This window comes from Salarias fasciatus, chromosome 23, assembly GCF_902148845.1.
Source record: "Salarias fasciatus chromosome 23, fSalaFa1.1, whole genome shotgun sequence".
Classification (NCBI taxonomy): domain Eukaryota; kingdom Metazoa; phylum Chordata; class Actinopteri; order Blenniiformes; family Blenniidae; genus Salarias; species Salarias fasciatus.
In genome coordinates, this window is record NC_043766.1 from 14,491,219 (window position 1) to 14,511,549 (window position 20,331).

The 20,331-nt window shown below is 40.4% G+C and overlaps 1 protein-coding gene across 3 annotated transcripts in view; it reads right to left on the reverse strand.

Annotated features, from left to right (window-relative positions):
* The window catches only part of homer3b (homer scaffold protein 3b), a 55,806-nt gene extending 36,361 nt beyond the window's left edge, over positions 1-19,445 (reverse strand). For 2 of the 3 annotated variants that reach the window (XR_003930430.1, XM_030083033.1), the window contains exons 1-3: positions 19,013-19,445; positions 16,065-16,110; positions 76-232 (exon numbers count right to left, since the gene is read on the reverse strand). Coding sequence is in view for 2 of the 3 variants with exons in the window: in XM_030083033.1 (XP_029938893.1) it covers positions 76-232; positions 16,065-16,087 (180 nt within the window). In the remaining variant the exon portion in view is untranslated. The remainder of the gene's footprint in view (positions 1-75; positions 233-16,064; positions 16,111-19,012) is intronic. The other variant, XM_030083034.1, reaches the window with a different exon arrangement.
* Between the last annotated feature and the right edge of the window lie 886 nt (positions 19,446-20,331).

Below are 20,331 nucleotides of genomic sequence, written 5' to 3' on the forward strand. Positions count from 1 at the left end.
GTGAAACATGTCACCACAACTTTATCTCACTAACAGATGTGTGTGTGTGTGTGTGTCAACGTGTTGCGTCCCCACCTTGGTCCCGCCCACGCTAATGATGCGGTAGACGCTGCGGCTGGCGTCGTAGAAGAAGGACACGGTGACTGCATGCTTGCTGGCCGGCAGCCAGTTACGCTTCGTAGCCGGGTCGATCTGGAAGACATGGGCTCTGGCGCTGAAGATGGGCTGCTCCCTTTGAAGGACAAGACAGAACAAAAAATAAATTAAAAAAATACCTGAGGTGACTTTTTGTCATATTCATTTACAAAACAGTGGGTTATTATCATCTTCATGATGGCAGTAGTGACACTTTCTATTATTGGGAAGTCACTATTTTCCAGAGACACTCGCTCTCAGTGGCAAAGGAGAAATATCCCAGCCGATGATTTCTCTAAATACTGGAGTCTAGCTTCAACATATTTAATAAAATGAGAGGCAAAAATTAGACAACATTTTTAAAGATGTGCATTTTTTTCTTTTTGTTTTTGCAATTGAGCTCAAAAATATCAGGTTCAAGTTCTCCAGAAATACATCTGACAATGACACACTGACTTCCCTTAACGTTTTGGGAAAACAGAAAACAGAGAGAAAGTGGAAAAGACGAAACACTTCGCAGGAACGAGAGTGAACGCGCGCACAGGCATTCATCATCTGCTGCAAAACATCTAATTTGTTAAAGTATTGTGCTATCGATCATTCGGTGTGTATTCAGTATCACGCTCAGGTCAAACTTGTCACTGTCACACAAACAGAGGTGAGTTTCAGGTCATGTCAAACATGAAAGGTTCTGGATGCGAGTCTCCCAGCTGAGCCAGTTCTCTGGAGAAAAACTCACCTCAAGGGCTTCAAATGTACAAAAAAGAAACCCGTCAGGCTGTCACTTCAAGTCTGAACCCAACTATTTTTTAATTATAAAACTCAAGCCTTGAATGGCTAATTTCCCTAAATTATCCCAAACATTTCTAACTCTGTAATTTGCAGTACCAGTCTTGATCTATTTGCATATGAGTCACAGAAATGAACAATCACTGCCAATATGGAAAAACTGTCAGGATCATCAAGTACACCAAAGTAGTGTTTGTGGGCTGTAGGTCTTCTGCTATTACTTCCGTGTGCAATTTTAATTTCATTAATACACCCACAGCTCCAAAAGAGATGTGACAAAGTGTGAAATGAGATGGTAATAAAAACAGGATTACTAAAGATGATGATGTCTCACATTTTCAGTGAAACCAACATGTTTGAAAAGAGACAACAAATTTTTGTATGTCTCCAGAATGATTGTAGAGTCACAGCAGTGGCCAAAGTACACCGGGAGCACAAGTGTTGCCTCAGAACTGGCATGCGTGCATTCGCCCCACATGTCGAGTGTCTTCTTCGGCCTTAGAGACACGCTTGAAAAAAAAAATTGGGTTTGGTAAAATCAAGATGCGCAGAGGTTTTGTCAATCTGGTTATGTTCCTTTGTAATTTGAATGGGAGTCAGGCTTGTCAACAAACATAATACTTTACTTCAATAAAAGTTGTGTAAGCTAGTTTTCTGCAAATGTTAAATTAATCCCCATCTGATTACATCACACACGACTTGCTGCGAATTTCATGGTGTCGATTAATTAAAATACAGCAATATACTTGAATTAATAAGAGTTAATGAGCTCCTGCATGTGAAAACGTAATGAAGCACGCCAATATACAAATGCATACACAGCTACTTTTTAAACAAACAAAAACGGAAAAGATACACAAAGTCTTTGTTCATCACCACACTGATTAAAGCCAAAAGGACAATACATCTGTACACATCATTAACAGCAACAGAAAACCATCAATGATTATGTCTTTTATCTGTTCTATCTAAAAATAAAGTTTAAAAAAAGCAGACCTTGAGGTCATTGATGCTCCATTCAGCTACTGGTGCAAATGAAGCTGAAGGTTTCGGAACTGTTAGCGCTCCAATTAGCTGTCCCGCTCTCTTTGAAGACAAACTACAGTCGCTGCAGGGACCGACGGCAATAAGGGGCTCGTAGAACATCGAGGGACCACATGAGCGCTTTGGTGAATTCATGCAACATTACACTGCTAATAGAGTCTGCATGGTGTCAATGTATGCAATGAGCTGTTCCCAAAGCAGGACAATTATACACTGACATTAATGAGGATAATGTATAATGGGAGGAGGCCTCGGCCTTTGTCTAAGCTTGAGGAACAAGCACTTATATAGGTCAGTGTAGGCTATATGAACAACCGCTTCCACTGGGATTGGTTGGAATTACTGTACATTTGCATACAAACAATAGTTGTTATTGTTCCAGCAGGGATTGCTGAAGCTACACTCAACAATACACAATAGCAGCAGAGCCAAGAAAGCAGATTTAGGTACCATTCAAGTCCAAGATAGCTGCAGCGACACATGCGTTTAACTTTCTTACATTTGAGGATAATCATGGGTGTTTTCAGGAAACATCTTGTTTATAAATATCATAAACCCGAATAAAAAGTTTTTTCAGGACTGGATTTACCTTTTTTTTTTTTTTCTTGGCTTTTATAAATAAGCTATTAATTCCTAAACCATTGTTCACCCAGGTTGGAAAACTGTTTCACTGCTGAAATGAAAAGGGATTTCAAAGATAGTTCCCTCCAGGACACACCAACAGAAAGCAGGACTATTGATTTTATGCAAAGCTGTTGTCAGAGAACACAAGAACTCCTTAGATACAATTTTTATCCACATAGTTTACGGTGGTTTGGCTCAGTGGAATCTATTGCTGACTGACTGCCACCTTTTTCCCCTTTCACAAAGATCTCTGTGAGGGCATGAATTGCTCCATTATACCGGGTCTGATGCGTCTTTTGTGTACAGATAAGAATGTAAATCGAATTCAGTGCAAACAACAGAATATCAATGAACTACTTTACTTGAAGATCTTCAAAATATCAAATGTGGAAGTCCATTTAAGCTCTTCTGTCCTCTCAATAACTGAGTGTGACAAGCTGGGCCATTGTTCCACCATCAGGAAGGAATCCACATCGTCCCGGACATTGGAAAACAGACATTCCCAGAGATGCTGAGACGTTATGATCCCTCAATATCAGCAGACATTCGCTGGTCCCCCTCAGCCCAATTCTGCTTTTCAAACATAGCACTACATAATACCACGAGTGCCATCGTTTCAGGTTTCTTTTTTGCTTTTTTTATGATTACTATAAACTGTTGAAGAACGTAAACAAGACACTGGAGGGAACGTAGTACAAATTAAACTTTTGACGTAACAGCTTAAAATTTCTCCCGTTTTGCTATAATAACATGTTTGTCCTATAGGACAGTAATACAGGTCCTTTTAGGGATGAATGCAAATGAAAAAAAAATCCTTTGTGTAAACATCCTGAATCCATGTGATTGTTTTTACTTTCCAGGTGATTGTAATAATGTGGCCTCGAACTGCCTCTCATTTTTTTTAAGCTTTTTTTTTTTCCCACTGAGAATAAACAAAAGAGGACTTCAGGATTTTTCTACTTGAGAACATATTTTGTCGGTATTTTTTAATATATTTCCAAAATGTTTACAGTAACCTCAAAGAAGTTTCAAAAACTTAGTGGCAAAATTATTTAAAAAGCATCACCCTGCTTCTTCAAGGGGAAAGCACAGTTCCTGGAAAATGTCTCTGTCACTTCAAGCTGCAGAAAATCCAAAATATGCTTAAATTTAGAAAACCAACACTCGTCTGAAGCTTGTACCAGTAAATCCTTTGGCCAGAAGAAAACTTCATCTTTTTGAAAAAATAAACTCCCTTAACGTTTATTGACTATCACGGCCTCTTTCAGTCAACTAGAAAACCTCCAGTTTTTGCAGCGGCAAATGTCCCACACTCAACATTTCAGTAAGTGACTCATCCTTTCTGACACATTTAGCTGCTACTCTGCAAAATGGCTTTGAGCGAAACCACCAGAGCAACAATTTATCAAGTATACAGACAGCAAGCACAGACATGGTAATAACACTGTGCAATCCATCAACAGAAATCAAACATAAACATACATAGGTAATCAAACTTATTTATCACTGTTGAATCAATAAATTAAAACTTGCATGTACAGTATCTCATAGGGCAGCACACTTCAAAGAGTTTCACTTAAGAAAATATGTTTTCCCATGAAAAACAGTTTCAGTAAAATACTCATATGTTTTAAATTTTCCCATTTCTTTTAACTCTTGGGCCAGATGACGCAGCAGTGGTTTATACTATGGCCTCACAGCAAGAGGGTGTCTGGTTTGACCCTGCTTGTTAGCAGAACCTGGGATTGCTCTAATCTAGATGGTCCGATATAAATAGAATAGAAATAGAATACTTTATAAATCCAGAGGGAAATTGTAAATGTGGATCTTTGTACACTGTACTGGCAGAAACAGACCAAAGTTCCCTCAGTGGATGATGCAGTGGTTACAACTTTGCAAAATAGTAATTTTAAAAACATGCTCAGGAAGGATCTGAGGTTTGCAGCTGTACTTTACAACTCACCATCAGGAGATAAGATGCTTTTTGCCAAACATCAGTTATAAATCATACTAATTAGCAGCACCATGAAAGTGAAATATTACACTCAAGAAAGGCAACCGATTGACTTTGCTGCAAACAGTGAAAGTTAAAAAAAGACAGTAGGGCAATAGTCCTTCAAGCAAGTAAAACAAACAAAAAAAAAGAAGTTTCTGCCAGGATTTTCCTCCCATCAAATCTTTTATCTTAACTATGAGTGATAAGCGGCTGCACGTTAGCTCCCAGCCATCACGGCGGATCACATATAAATTAATATCCCGTCATTCATTTGGCCGTCCCGACATCAGTCTTTGAAAAGCCCATCAAGCTAATCAGCTCAGACTGGATGCATCACGTCAACGTTGGATGATACAAGCAGATTAAGACTGGATTAAATTCCTCCTGAGGAGCAAAGACATGGCGCAGCAGTAAATCGTGGAAGCCTCATCTGAACTAGGCAGCGCAGTGAAAAGTAGCAGATTCAGTGCATTAGATTGTTCTGCACACATTCCTGATCCAATTAACATCAATCTGTGCAGCTTTTAATTAAATCAGGTGCTGCTAGAGTGAAACTTTTCACGACTGGGTGGAGACAGCTGCTTGCATCCGATAGCCTGAGTAGTATTCAGAAAAATAAATAAATTAAAGGAGCGCGGCATAAACAAGTGAAAAGTTAAAGCTCCAGAAAACCGCTATTACCCAAACGTCTCTATCCTGACAAGATGACAAGCTACCACGTTCATATCTAATAAAAGGCCTGAATTTACAGAGCAGGCTCCAAAACAGCAACAGCTTAATGCTTTGCCCAACTTTAAGATGAAAACTTTTACTGGGAAAATGACACCGAAACTTTGAGTCTATTTTTCAGCTCATCCGCTGCTTTTGATTTCTGTCGTCATTAAAACAAAAGTCCTGCTCATCTCCTCACTTCAGGAAATTGTTGTTTATGATAATCAAGCTCAAACTGCCTCCTGCAGTTTTACATTACAAAAGAGTAAAAGATTAAATTAAGTAATCAACAGTTTTAGCGATGCAGACAGATGACATTAATGAAAATGACTAAACACTAATTTCACTGACTAAACAGAGGAAGCCACTTCTTTGTCATTTTTGGTATAATTTTGAAGTTTTGTCTTGAAGTTTGAGGAAGATTGGAGCAGGAACATGAAAGGTAGCCAGTACTCCCTGTTTGATGCCAAAGGCCAAACATCAGAGGGCAGTCATGGTCACGTCCTTCGACTTCTAAATAGCAATTTTGTAACTTTTCATCAGGAATGTCTGTTGTTACAACTGGCCAAATTTCAGGTATCTAGGTCTCACCCATTGTTTCACACATAATGCCAAATAGCAGCCTTCCTGCTGAGTTTCCATTATGAGTCCAAGAGGCTTTTTTGCACAGCCCGATGTACCACATATGTCTACCAGATTTCATAGATATAGGTAGACATTACACATTTTTGAAATTGCAGGGGGCGCTATGGAGCCATTTTGCCAGGCACGTGGAGTGATGATGAAATTGTGCACTACTTTTGCAAAATTTCATACAAGTTCAAGCACGTTTTGGTCAAAAATGCAGGAGTTTACTTTGGAAAGCAATACTTAAACAAAAGGATACTAATAACAAATCATTGCATTCACATAGGGTCCTTCACACCCTCTCAGACTCAGACCCAAAAGAAATATTAGCAGCAAAATGTTGAAAATGTAAAATCATTAAATATTGCACAAATAAAACAGTAAAGATCTTGTTGCTCAGCACTGCCGGTAGACTCGTGGTTGGGTGTTTTCCATAAAGCATTTTGTTGCATGTCATATACTCTGCTTTCAGTTCCCTTTGTTCCCTCTTCCTTAACAGCTCACTAACAAGGAAGCGCTCCGATCTTGTGACTGTAAATCATCTGGGCTTCTTTTGTTTGTTGTTTTAATCTCTCTCTCTGTAAATATACACAAAACATTTACTTCTGTGTAAATCATAGTTGTGCTCATGAATGCATATTTACAATATTACAGCACAACGTTTGTGTGTGTAAAAAGCACAAAGGTGCCCACCACCGCTTTGTAATCATGCAGCACGACAATGATGATAGCTTGCTGTGAGACCTAAATACAAGTGTCATGTGGATCAATTATTGTGCATCCATTCCAGGTCATACATACATCCAACCTTCCCTCCCCCTCCAGCAGACTCACACACAGCGTGCTGCTCATCTGAGCATGAATGAAGAGCGCGGTGTACTGATTACACATCAGTAATCAAAGCGGTCAAAAACATGTTGCAAACCACACACACACACACACACACACACCAACTGAGGTGAATGTGATGAAAGGCACTGAATCCTTTGGGGTTCAGTGTCTTGCTCAAGGAAAAGGAGAGATAAGGAATCAAACCAGCATATCAAACCAGCAACCTTAAAATTAGGAGATGAATAATTTACCAATCGAGTCACAGCCGCCCAAAATAACAATGTACATCTGAAATTATGGCAACAATGCCGTAAGATTAAGTATTCGTTCGAAATCCAACATAAAAACTGTTTTATTTTGAGAGTGACAGTAATTATTCGCTCAAAATAATTTCTTCATGTTTAAACAAAACAGCAAACATTCATTTTTAATGCGTCCACCACAGGAAATTCATGACATTTCACAACTAAGGAAACTTTCCCCCTAAATTTTTTGCAAAAGTGTGTCTTCACCATGACTTCCTCCCAGAACTGGTCGCTGTGAATCAAATTACAGAGTTATTACGGCCGCAAAGAACACTTATTTTTCCATTTGAGGTTAAAACCCTTCAACAGACGCTTTGAACAGAAAAAAAAAAATCTAATTTATAGTCTTGTCTTCCTGTGCTTTCTCTGCTTCAGACAATTGTATGCGTAGACTGCAGGGAAAAAAGATATCTCACACTGACATACTTGACCTTTCAGTGTAAGTCAAACTGCACATTTTCACTGCACATTTTGAGCCGTCACATCAGCTTTGTAGCAATTTAATCAATACATCATTGGTAAGCACAGACACTGGACCCAGAGCTGTATTTCTGTCAATAATACGAACAAACTACATTAGAGTTTTGTACTATATGGTAAAGGCTTGACTCAAAGCAACAGGCCAACAATTTCAACAACTTTTTTTGGGGAACTTATAAGGCAATTACTCATTTTGTAAGCAATGGCAAGGAGTCAAGCAATATTACACAAAATTGGTATTGTAATTTGAATTGCTCCAACTGCTTGTCTTGGAATAAATGCAAACAGCAGTTTTCTTTGAAACATTTTAGTGACCCAAGGGAAATTTTGTCTTTTATTGGAAAACTCTGTCAAGGCTGCCAATTCCACAACTACACTTTCATGTAAGCAGAACAGCTACACATACATACATGTATGTGTATATATGTATGTACACACACACACACATTTTTTTTTATTCATAAGTGGAAAAAACAGGAAGAAACACATGGACAAAACCTGAAACACAGAAGTGACAGTTCCGATCTGAGACAGCAGAGAAACTAGGGTGAATTCACAGACTTCAAATCTGAGCAGCATTGCTCAGGACTTTCTGAGACTTTTATCTTCACTTCTGCACATTTTTATAGTTGCACACTGCACAAGTCTGCAGCAGCAGCATCTCTAATTCACTTTCACCTCGCCAACAATAATTTTTCAACATTTAGAGCCCATCACAACACAGAAACATCCCTCATCGAAGTCACTACTGACCACCTGATTGCAGCTGACTGCAGACTTATCCATCCTGCAACTGACTGGCATCCATCAGACTACTGAGCAATCAACAATCAGTTCATTCAGTTAAAATCTTTGGACTTCTCAGCATCTCCTTTCTCCTCTGGTGTCCCTCAGGGCTCTGGCCCAGGTCTCATCCTCTTCATGATCTATCTCCTCCCCCTTGGCCATATTTTCCATATAAAAAATATACAATGTCATTGCTATGCAGATGACACTCAGCTTTACCTCTGGAACTCACTCCCACTCAACACCAAACTTCATTCCCTGAACACTTAATATTCATTTTCAAACTCAAATTTTAAAACAGGCATGCTCATGCTAAATGATGTTCGTTACTATTTTTATATAATATATAGTAATAGTATATATTTTCATGTGTCTTAAAAAGTGCTGATGAATAAAATGAGTTATTATTGTTTAGCAGTAGGTTGTGGGAGTCCATCACCTCTGACTCGCATAGGAATGCAGTGTCAGCCAGCCTCACTTCCCCTCCAAAAAAAAAAAAAAAAAAATTGAAAATTCGGAACAAGATAACCTGTATTTTACACAGAGGATAGAAGATCAAAATAGCTGCTCTGAGCTTTTGAGTGAACTTGAAAGTTTCCTTTAATCCACAAACTCTGCCCTACATCCCCTTCAAATGCACAACAGTGACACCAGATAGAGGAGGAGGAGGCACGCAGGCCTCGGGCCATCAGCTACACTCAGCCCTCATCTTTAATTAATTCACCATGAAGGATTCAGATGAATTTTGAGGATAGGGGTGCTCATGTACAATGAGAGATCAGACGAAATGTGGCCTGGGCAAAAGAAACGGCGTGTCACCTCCCACGGCCCGGCTCCTGGAGAGGCTTCTGCTGAGTATGCAAGCTCCTCCTTAGCTTCACATTCACATGGACGGGTACATTTCGCTCAGTGATGGGGAAACATTAAAACAGCATTTTTTTTTGTGTGTAAATTTGACTGCTGCCTACAGCAAAAGGCCATAAACAGAGGGACTTGCACGATGGTTCTATGTGGAAATGAGCAGGTTTTACTTAGACTGCATTCATCCTCCAAGCGCTCATGCTCGCTTTCAAATTATTGGTCAGGCATCCTCGATAATGGTTCATTATCTCCACTGGGACAAAAATCACATCTGACATACAGCACGATACCTTTCCTGAGTATGGTCACTGTGTGTGCAAGCTTGATTTGCTTCCAAATGAACTGCATTGCTTTGGATAAAGTTTTCTGAATCTCAAGTCTTGAACTTACTTAGATGGAAACTGACAATAATACTGAAGAAAAAAAAAAGGAGTTTAATTGAGGGCAGACATTAATTTTACCTTTTTTTTGTTTAAGCAAACCTCTAAATGATAAGAACGACATTGTGTAATTACTCTATTCCATGAGAAACTTCTTTTTGCTGCCTTCAAGTCAAAGTTAAAGCCGCCTTCAGGTGAACAACAGGAAGAGTGAAACTTCATAAAAGTACCAGACTGTGACATAACTGCTGATTTCTCTCTGTGTCTCTTTGATGTGTGGTCCACTTACCACAGTGGCCTGTGAATACAGCAGTGTCAAGCCCTGTTTACACATATTAAATGAAATTAAATGACCATCTATCATTAATAAGAGTAACTTTAAACTTATCTATACAGACACTTTCATTCACTTTTCTCCAGACTGACATTTAGCCGTGAGTGAAGAACAAACTGGGTGGGATTCAGTCTGAATTTTAAAAAGCCTTTCTTACTGAAGCGTCTCGTTGTCCCGACATACAGACACACACGCACACGCACGCACACATACACAGCATGAGGCTTTGCTGTATGTGCTTTGCCCCAAGTCATCTCTTTCTAATCCTCTCTCACTGCTCTCTTCATCTCTCTTCTTAACCTCAGTACCCATTCACCACCCTGAATCTCTGATCTGGAAAACACAAGCTGCAGCCTCCCGTCCGGCCGTGCAGTCAAAGCCGGCCAATCGCTCATTGAGAAATTACTCTCCAGACTGCCAATAAACTAGCTTTTAAGCTGTGTGGGCTGTAAATAGCTTGGGGGGAGGGCAAGAGAGCTGAATGCAGCACCAAAAATCATACTCATTGTACCTAGAAGACATGGACAGACAAAAAGCAGAAAGCATGTGAGATTTAGGAGAGTATGTTGGGGTCAAAATGGGTGCAGCTACACACCTTGTATGAAGGAGTACACCAACTGACTACCAAAACCTGAAAGATGAAATCTTGCTGTAAAAGCAGAAGGCGTTGGGCCTGTGTGACCCTGTCCAGTGCTTTTCTGTGATTTCTTTCAGGGCTTTTAATTCTTCAGGGCAGAGTTCACAAACAGATTAATTTCTAAGGCAACTTTGGCAAAATACGCGTGAACAGCAGTGACTGCGGTGATTGGCTGTTTCACGGTATAAAGGACCAAAGAAAAGCTGTCACTGCAACACAGAGCTATGGGAAGGATACTGCATCCATTTAAGAAAAAAAAAAAATCATTGTACTTAATTTAGATTCAGGAGAGAATGTCTCTTGAACAAATATTTTTTGGCTCTTTCTCACCCCATCATAACAAGAGAAATCCTTTTTTTTCTGTAAAAATGACATTTAGCATGAAATTACACTTTGACAACTTAATTATATGAATACTATATACTAAATCCTTATCCTAAATAAAAATAATTCCAGCCTGATCTCACTCAACCACAGCTGAGACCAAACCGTCTGCAGCCCCATCAGTCAGTCTATCCATCCACCTTCTACACTGCTTTACAAATTCAGGATGGCAGGGCGCTACAGCTGATCCCAGCTGACGACGGGTGAAGGAAAAGCACACCCTGGTCAGGTCCCCAGTCCATCAGACACCAAACACAGAAAGACACACAGCCACACACACACACACACTCATTCCTACAGATAATTTTTACTGTCACCAGCTGTCCGAGCTGTGGGAGGAAACGGGTACACTCAGAGAAAATACATGTCTGAGAGCATCATGGGAGCTCAGCACAGAAAGCCTCCCCAACAGGACTCAAACCGGGAATATTCTCACTGTGAAAACACCTGCAGGGGGCTTTGTAGAAAGTTAACTACAATTCAAAGCCATATTCAATTTGTTTTAACTCAAATCCTGTGTGTGTGTCACAAATAACATCTATCCAAATTAAAACATACAATAGGATAAGTCAGTAAACTAGCAGCCTGTACAGAAAGTATTCTCTCATAGGTTCTTCGAACAGATAGATCCGTCACGTACTGCACAAATAAAACAAACAAACCATTCATCCATCTTTTACGCCTAGGAAAGCATTGTGGGAACTGGAGCCTGTCGCAGCCAATTCCCTCCTGATGAAATACAAGGAGCAATTTGAACAGGTCACCAGAACATCAAGCCGAACGCAGAAAAGTCAGACAAGACAAACTCACACACATATTCTGGCAAATATATAGACGGAAGAGACCCCTTCTACAAATAAGCCTAGTGCTAAACCCTTCAACAACAGCACTGTCCTCAAATACACTTACTGTAAGTACAAAATACAACCACACAATTTTGACTTTCATTCTAGTTCAGAGGGAGTTCAATCTCTGAATTATATTTTTCATTTGTTCTTGTTTTACAATATAAAGCTGCCACTCTTTTCTAACTTTCGACTAGAAATATTAAAAAAAGACATTATCAGAAGTTTTATTTTCATTTAAAATACCTAGATGTGAATAAAAAGCTCTTTATCATTATATAATGTACAATGGTATTGAGAGCTTCTCCATTCCAGAGCAAACATCGCAGAAGATGCAAGATAAAAATCTCAAAATTTCCAAATATACAATATGTAACAAAAGGATAGATATAAAAAAATTGTCATAATAGTGTTATTTTCAAACTGATAATGCATCCATCAATTGAAGTTTAAATACCTGTGACCTGTACCTCTACACCTGTAGGAGGAGGAAAGAAGTCTTGCATTTCTCAAGACTTCACAGTCTGCGATCAGAGAAAGAAATCTAATCCAGCTTCGAATGAGGGACACAGTGATGTGTAGAAGAACCGTTTGCTTCCCAGTAACCTCATGAAAAACTTACAACTCCCAGAATCATTCAATTATTCACGTATTGTCCAACTGAGAAGAGCTACATTTATAGTAAGGACGGCAAGAAGCTGGCGTCAGTATGTGCAGGCTTATTTATGTAGTAATCCCATTGTCCTGAAGTAAATTAAGTAAACTAAATTTCGACTATTTAATTACCAGTTTGTGCCGATCGCTACATGTATGTAAAATAGGTCTGAAACTCAGAGTGAGCTAAGCATAGTTTTCCACCGTCGGGGCATTTATACTGCAAGTCTGCAGTGGCTTTACACCCTCTGGCTACTTCTGGATTTCCAGGGTGTCTTTACTTTGCTGTTTCTTTTGTCCTGTTTGTCTTTGTTCCTCTGACAGCACTTCTCTTTTCAGGGTCTACTTCCTCGGACCTCTGAGAGCTGGCATTCTTGTGTCGTCCACCTTTCTCAGGCTAGCGAAAGTGTCTGGTGGGCAGGCAACACGACCCGCTACCACTACGCACCGAAATAGCACGAGGGGAAGCGCTAACTCATACAGCTGCTCAGCAAGTCCCTATATCTGAAACACAAACCACAGCCGCACACAAACAGTGGACGGGTTTCCCACTCTGGCACAAAGTGAGAAAAGCTTTACAAGATTGCTTTAATGAATATCTCCCTTAATCCAAAGTGCTTGATCAAGTCATCGAGCGAGCAGCTTCGACCATAAAATCTCTTGACAAAATGCCCACACTGTGAGCTCTGGTAGTGTCGGACAAGAGCAGCACACTTATGTGAAGGTCAGGTACTCCTGCAGGAGTGTGACTGATAACTCAATGCTGACACAAACTGCGAAGGTGACACAAGGCTGGGGTGTTTTCTATATTCAGGGCATGAAGGTCAGCGAGAGAGGCAGAGAGAGAGCCAGTCACTCGTCCAAACATCTCACCCGCGCTTAAACACATGTTTCATGCCAATAAAACAAGGTGAAATGAAATTGATAGAAAGAGAGCGAGCCCGGGCAAGCGGTGATTAATGCAACTGTGCATGTCTCCCAAACCGCAATTAAAAGGCTCCTCTCCCCACCGGGCAGCTGCTCTCCCCTTGGTCGGCGGGAGGACACAGAGACAGTCAACACATTTTTATAGGCGCTATCCTGCAGATTAACGGCTGAAGTTCATACTGCAAGCAAAGTTCGGACGTCCTCTCGGCTGCAGATGGACACAGCACCGTAATGATACCACACACAAATAGAATGGAAATAGAATAGCTATATTAATTCCTGAGCTAGAACATCTTTCTTTGGTGTGCCCATTGCAGTTCTGTAGCGTGATTATCATACTGTGACCTACTCTGTGGCATAACATATTATAAGAAAAGCAAGAGCAGAAGTATGCAATGCAACCCCTGCATGTGCTTCTGAAAGAAGAGAATAGATCCAATTTAATTCAGCATGAAACTACAGCAGGAAACAAATTAGCAAACAGCCGAGCAGTCATAACCCAAAGACAAATACACATCAGGACACATTTTATTTCATGTTTCCTCAAATGAAACAGCAGAAATAACCATTTTGTGCATTTTAAAGGGTTATGTGCTGTTGTGTTTGACTATCATAGGTTACAGCAGGTGAACACATTCAGTGCAAATTGAAAAATCAAATGAAATAAAAAAATGACAAACAAGAGAACGCTGTATGTCTAAACAGACCCTCTCCAGTGGCTTTTGCTAACCAGAATTACATAAATTAATAATAATAATAATGCATTGGTTTTATATAGCGCTTTTCTGGACACTCAAAGACGCTTTACATTGCATTGAATGAATAATTCACTCCATACTGGGTGGTGGTAAGCTACTGCTGTAGCCACAGCTGCCCTGGGGTAGACTGACGGAAGCGAGGTTGCCAATCTGCGCCATCGGCCCCTCCGACCACCACCAACCATTCACTCTCACAACTTTCATACTTAGGCAAGGTGGGTGAAGTGTCTTGCCCAAGGACACGACAGTTTTACGCCTGCGGGAGCGGGGATCGAACCGCCAACCTTCCGGTTATGAGACGACCCGCTCTACCATCTGAGCTACTGTTGGGTGAAGATGCAACAAGATGCAACAAACCGTTGTTTTTTAAATGAACTACAAATTTTGTTCGATCTCAAACTCGAGATACTCAGATTACGATTAAATGTGGCAAAACAATGAACCTCTGTAATTTTGAAAATGCCTAGCATTCGGTAGTATTCTACTTCCTTTTGCAGCCTCTCACTTTAACTGTTTCATTTTCAGGTATTCCCCCTGTGAAACCCATCCACTTTTCCATCCAGTTCATTCAATTTGACAGCAGCCCGAAGATGAGCCTCCTCCTCAAAAACCTACTGAAACAAGTGGCTCAACTCTATGGAGATATTTTGGGTGAAAAGGGTTTGAGCACCTGTAAAAGTACTGTAGTTGTGTAAAAGTACTATAGTTGTGTTTATTTTATAACGAGTTTTGAGCACTTGTAAAAGAAACCTTTGTAGCAGTGGGACAAATGTTCCTCTACTCTGATTGGCTGTGGAGTTTGTCGATCCCAGTTAAGCTTCGCCGTTTTTTTCCCATTGACTGAACGCACAGATCGTTTATCATCAAATATCTCAGAGCAGCTCCGTGATGTGTGACTTGTAATTTAAGGAAAACAGAATCAGAGACTCTTAGGTAAGAGCTTCACATTAATGTGTGTGAAATATGTTTTTCACATAAATTTACTGCAACACCAGTAGAATAAAATGTGAGAGTGAGACTGGCACTTCAGAAATGTGTAATTTCAACAGGCAACAGCAAAAGTTATTTTTTTGCAACACAAAAAAAAGGTACAATAAATTAAGTGTAATAATCCAACTGTGAATTACTGTGAGATTATTAAACCACGATAACATTATAGGCGCCATGTGGCCTTCCCTTTGGCAATGCTTTACATTAAATCCAAAGCACGATAAATCCAATATTTCTGACCTCAGCATGCATCTGGCGGCTGTAGTTGCTTTGAACACTTTGGTCTGACATGCAAAAACATGCCGAGAATTTGTAAAACACAATGCTCTAATAAACAGTTTAAATGGCAACTTGCATATGGAGCATTCCAGCAGAAAGAGAGCGAGTCACAAGAGGACAACACGGAAAAAGACACACCAGGCAATGGCAACGAGAGCAGGACAACGTGCTGACAACATCTGCACATCATGACAAGCATGAAACCTCCACAGTCACATCTCGCAGTCTGATGCAGCCTCGACACATGCTGAGAGAAGAACTGAAATCATGGGGATGAGATGAGGGTGGATTTCTTTTTCAAAGTCAAATAAATTATTAATGGATCAGAGATGGGCTGATTGATCCCCAGTATATCAATACCTGATGTTTTATTTCTAAGTATCGAACAGGTGCCAAATGCATTGAGAGAAAGACTCACCAATTTCACAATGCCAGTTTTGCAGTTCCATTCATATTAAGATAATCTTACATTACCTTTGTTTTACAGCTAATTAATTGCATTAAATCCACTTATAAATTATGAATAAATGCCTCCACTCATTAGCATTTCAGCACGTATTGCTGAGGAATGACACCAATAACAATGATCTGAAGCTCAGCACTATTTGGTAAGAGATGAATGCCATGAAAATGTCGCCCATCCGTATCATGCAGAGCCACAACACAGAGACGACAACGTGTTTGTACCTCTCTCGGTGTATCGGGTACATTTTACAGGTCACAGACAACTCCTCTGCAGCAGAACAAGAAGAAAGAGTCACAAGGTGAGATGTTTTACCTGTGCAGCTTTTCAGGATTTGTTCTTTTGGTGCTGATCTTTCATATAATAATAATAATGGCACATCAAGCAAATATTTGAACAAAATTCAATCAGAAAAAAAAAAAGACTCAAGAGTTAATCAAACTCTAAAAATCATCATCATTATAAAGCAATAGCCTCTCACATTTGTTTCACCTCACTAACCCAGAAAAGACTCAGCTACTATATGATAACAGCATTTAGCACAGAGGCTCCTCCAGATGTTACCACAAGTTGCATTTATTTAATAGATCCATCATGACAACACAAATTATGGGGAAAATTCTGGCCCAAAAACCTTTATAAAAAAAAAATATCGGGGTGTGTAGTTTACTATAAAGTTGAAGTCTTTTTTGTTTTTCTATCACAAGTTTTCTAAAAGCACATTCATCTCCACACTCCTCCTCTTCGTCAACCAAACTGACACCTGGAGGATGGATTTATAGCACCTGATTGGTCAATGTTAAGAGAGTGAATGATGTGCTGTGGACGTTGAATTATTTTTCTTAACCGTTACATTCACATTGTCTTGACAGTGAAAATAAAACCGTTGTCTGGCCAGCACTGTTCATTTGTGGCTTCAGCCAACGTCAAATCGTGTGTGGTATTTACCCTCAGGGTGTGAAAGAGAGAAGTCAATCCTAAATTGAGTATCTTGGTGCTTGACAACTGTTTTCTACTTATGTGAGAGAGATGATAAAGATAAGTACTTCAGCACAAGTTAAATGTTTCAGGGGAACGTGTGTGTGTGTGTGTGTGTGTGTGTGTGTGTGTGTGTGTGTGTGTGTGTGTGTGTGTGTGTGACTAACACTCATTTTGTTTACAGACCTGAAGTGGCACTTAATCAAGACTTTCCTCCTCCTCGTTTCAAGTGGGGAGAAGAGCTGCAAGCTGTGTGTGTTTATCAGGAGTTGTGCAGGTTTCTGTGCGAGTGTTCAGAGTGGCCCTGTGATTTAATCCTGCCCTTCTGCTTCACTCTCGCTTGGAACAGGTGAGCGAACTGCCGCATCTGTTTCCCACTGAGGGACGGAGCAGAGCCGACGGTCGGTTCAGGCTTTGCCGGTGTGAATGGATCAAACACAGGGCACCCGACCAGGTGTGGGTTCAGCTGCTACTGTCAAAGGAATCCTTTTAGGCTATGGAGTGTTTGTTTCTCAAATCACCTGAATAAATGCATCTACTTTTAGCTTTTGATGTTGGCATTGTGGCACAAAACCACTCCAACTGGGATGCGTCATCAATTTGCAAACTTCTGCTGGGCTGTCAACACATTTCCAAGCAGGCGCTCTGTACAGCATGACTGATATGGTCCATTAAATGTAAAATAGGACAGAAAACGACTGGCTACACATGTGGGGGTGGGAGGCGGCAACACAGTACAAAATCTATTTCACCTAACTGTAAGTTCATAGTATCCATACTCACTAATAATTACTTATTTCTCTCTCTCTCCTTTTATTTTAACACTGATATGACAATTAAATGAAATACTGCAAAGACAAGACATCCCTTTGTGTTTCCACCTGTGTATTTCATGCACAACACACAAATATGTTTAGGACATATAACCGCACTAGAAGATAAGTCCAAGAAAAGAGGTGGAAACTGTATCATTGATATGATGACAGAGAGTGTAAGGTAAGATTTATGGATACGAATATTCCACTGCCTGTCTTCAGCTTTCAGCCAAAGACTCAAAACTACCAAAAATAGCAACAATTTCACACTGAGTACATTTCAAAGCCTACATGCATTTACATTACTTGATTATTGAAATTGAATCAATTCTGAATTGTAGCAACTTCGCTCATCACTGTTGTCAACATTAACTTCTCTAAGGTTGACAAAAGCTTTAAGCTGTGACCGTTAAGAGAAAGACTCACTGGTTCTAGAGAAATGTAATCACACAGCTTTTTCTCTTCAAGAAATAGGCAAGGACTCTGAGTCCTTGAACAATTTATATCGGAAAAAACAAAAAGGGAGAGTGAGAGAGTGTTTATTTTGTCATTTCGCATCATACTGAACACAAATATTACTAATAAATGCAGTTTCTGGAGCAATGCGGTGACCATAAGGTGGAGAACAGCTGAGGTTTAATTGCCTAATATCAAAATGGTTAAAGCAATTAAGCTGTAAATGCAAAATGAAGGAAATAATGAAGCATAACGGATGCAGATTGAATTTATGAGCAAAACACGCAAAAGTCGTCTTGGTATACACTACCATCTAACTTTAATTGCCACGTGGGAGGGTGCCAGTAAACCCTGTAGTAATGCGAGAGTCCAGGTGTGCTGGAACCAGGGTCGAGGTGTGTATGTATAATTCAACATACGACAGAGAGAGACCGGGAGCTTTGCAAAGTAGACTAACTGGGGAACTCCTGCGACATTCATCCTGGATGTGTTCCAAGAGTAACTGGCATCAGGCAAAGAGCTTGTTTTGCAGCCAAAGAGTTTCACCATGATGCTTTCACGATGTTTCAATAAATGACTTCGACCTTCTAGCAGAAGGACTCGAGACTTTTAATGGATCTAGGTCAACTGGCTGTGCCGTGCACACGCAGAGGAAGCCCCTGTCGGTGATGTCCATAGGGATATAAAGAAAGAAAGATCACAGAGTCACATGTGAACTCATGATGATCTAACAGATTGTTCAAAACCATTTGGTGTATGAGGGACGAGTCAGTTGAGTGGGACCAAACACATGCTCAGGGAAAGAAGAGACAAAACGTAACAGGCAATAAAAGTTCACTTTAAACTCGGTTAGTTTGTCACCATCCCTAGCAAACAATTCCCGACGGCAGAGATGGCATTTCAGGCACACACCTTCAACTTACCCCATGCTCCGAAGATCTAGATGCTGCTTTTGGAACTGACTCTTCTAACTTACTCCTTTTGTCCGGTTCCCTCTGGTCTCCGAAACGATTCCTTGCTTCCCTGAAATCCTGTGCGTAAGTTACATTTCCAAGAAAAAAAAGAAAAAACAAAAGGAAAATCACTTCCGACTCCAGACTCCCCCAGTTTCCCCTCCAGCAGGACTCCTCTCCGCTCAAGTCGGTTGTTGTACTCCAGCCTGCCTGCCTGCCTTTGTCCGCGGGTCTGCGAGGCGTGCAACACCGCGGATCGGTCGTCTCCGTGCGTAATTACGCACCGCGAACGTTTGGCTCAGCTCTGCCGGCCAGGGAGAAGAAGTACTGTCGATTAAAAGTCGAACAGCTGAGAGCATTAGGCTCAGATCTCCTTCAGGACCGGGGTGCTGCTGTGCTCCTCTCCCGCCCTAGTGGCAGATCTCACTGGGATCCCATTCAACTCTGTAACTGTGGGCTCCCGGAGCTCTTCAGCGCCACCTGACGGACAGAGGCAAAACACAAAGCGGGTCCTCCTGGGTGCAACCCTCTTACTGAATGTCAGAATGTGAAATATAATATATGGACATGGCCAACGGACTGGCACCACTCAAAACTAAAACCTCCTGCAGTGCGTGTTTGTGAGGGAGGGAGAGACAGAGAGGGACGACTTGTATGTTAGGCACAGATGCCGGGCACCTCCACATCAACAGAGAAAATCACCATATAATTTGTATAATCCGATTGTTCCACTAGCCCCTTTCTAAAACACTGTGTGCAGATGCATCAGACCAATAATTACCAGGACTGTCATTTTTAATTTATTTCCTTCTTGAAATCAAATTAAACCTTTCATCAACAATGAGCAATAAAATGCAGATTCAAAATGTGCATTAACAAATTCCAAATAAAATAATATTTCATAGAAACGTGCTAAAATAGCTTTTGATTTCTTTACTGTTCAAAGAAAGTGAAGCCCTGTGAAGAGGAAGATATTTTACCCATTTGTTTCATCTGATTAGAGTTTCATTACCATATTCACAAATCAAAAGTTGGTCAGAGATAGACACTGTTTATCCGTTCATTTTATGTAGACCTTGATTTGGAGTCAGAGCTGGTTTAAAATGTATGATTTATTTGCATGAATATGGTAAGAACATGAGAGAATGTAGACTCAAATGTAGTGGAAGAGCAATGGGAGCACTAATCATGCTGCTCAGTGGCCTGTTAAAGCAATGCAGCTGATAACTCTTCTGTACTGCAGGGAAGTAGCAGTAATCATAACATTTCTGCCTCACACGCAAACACCC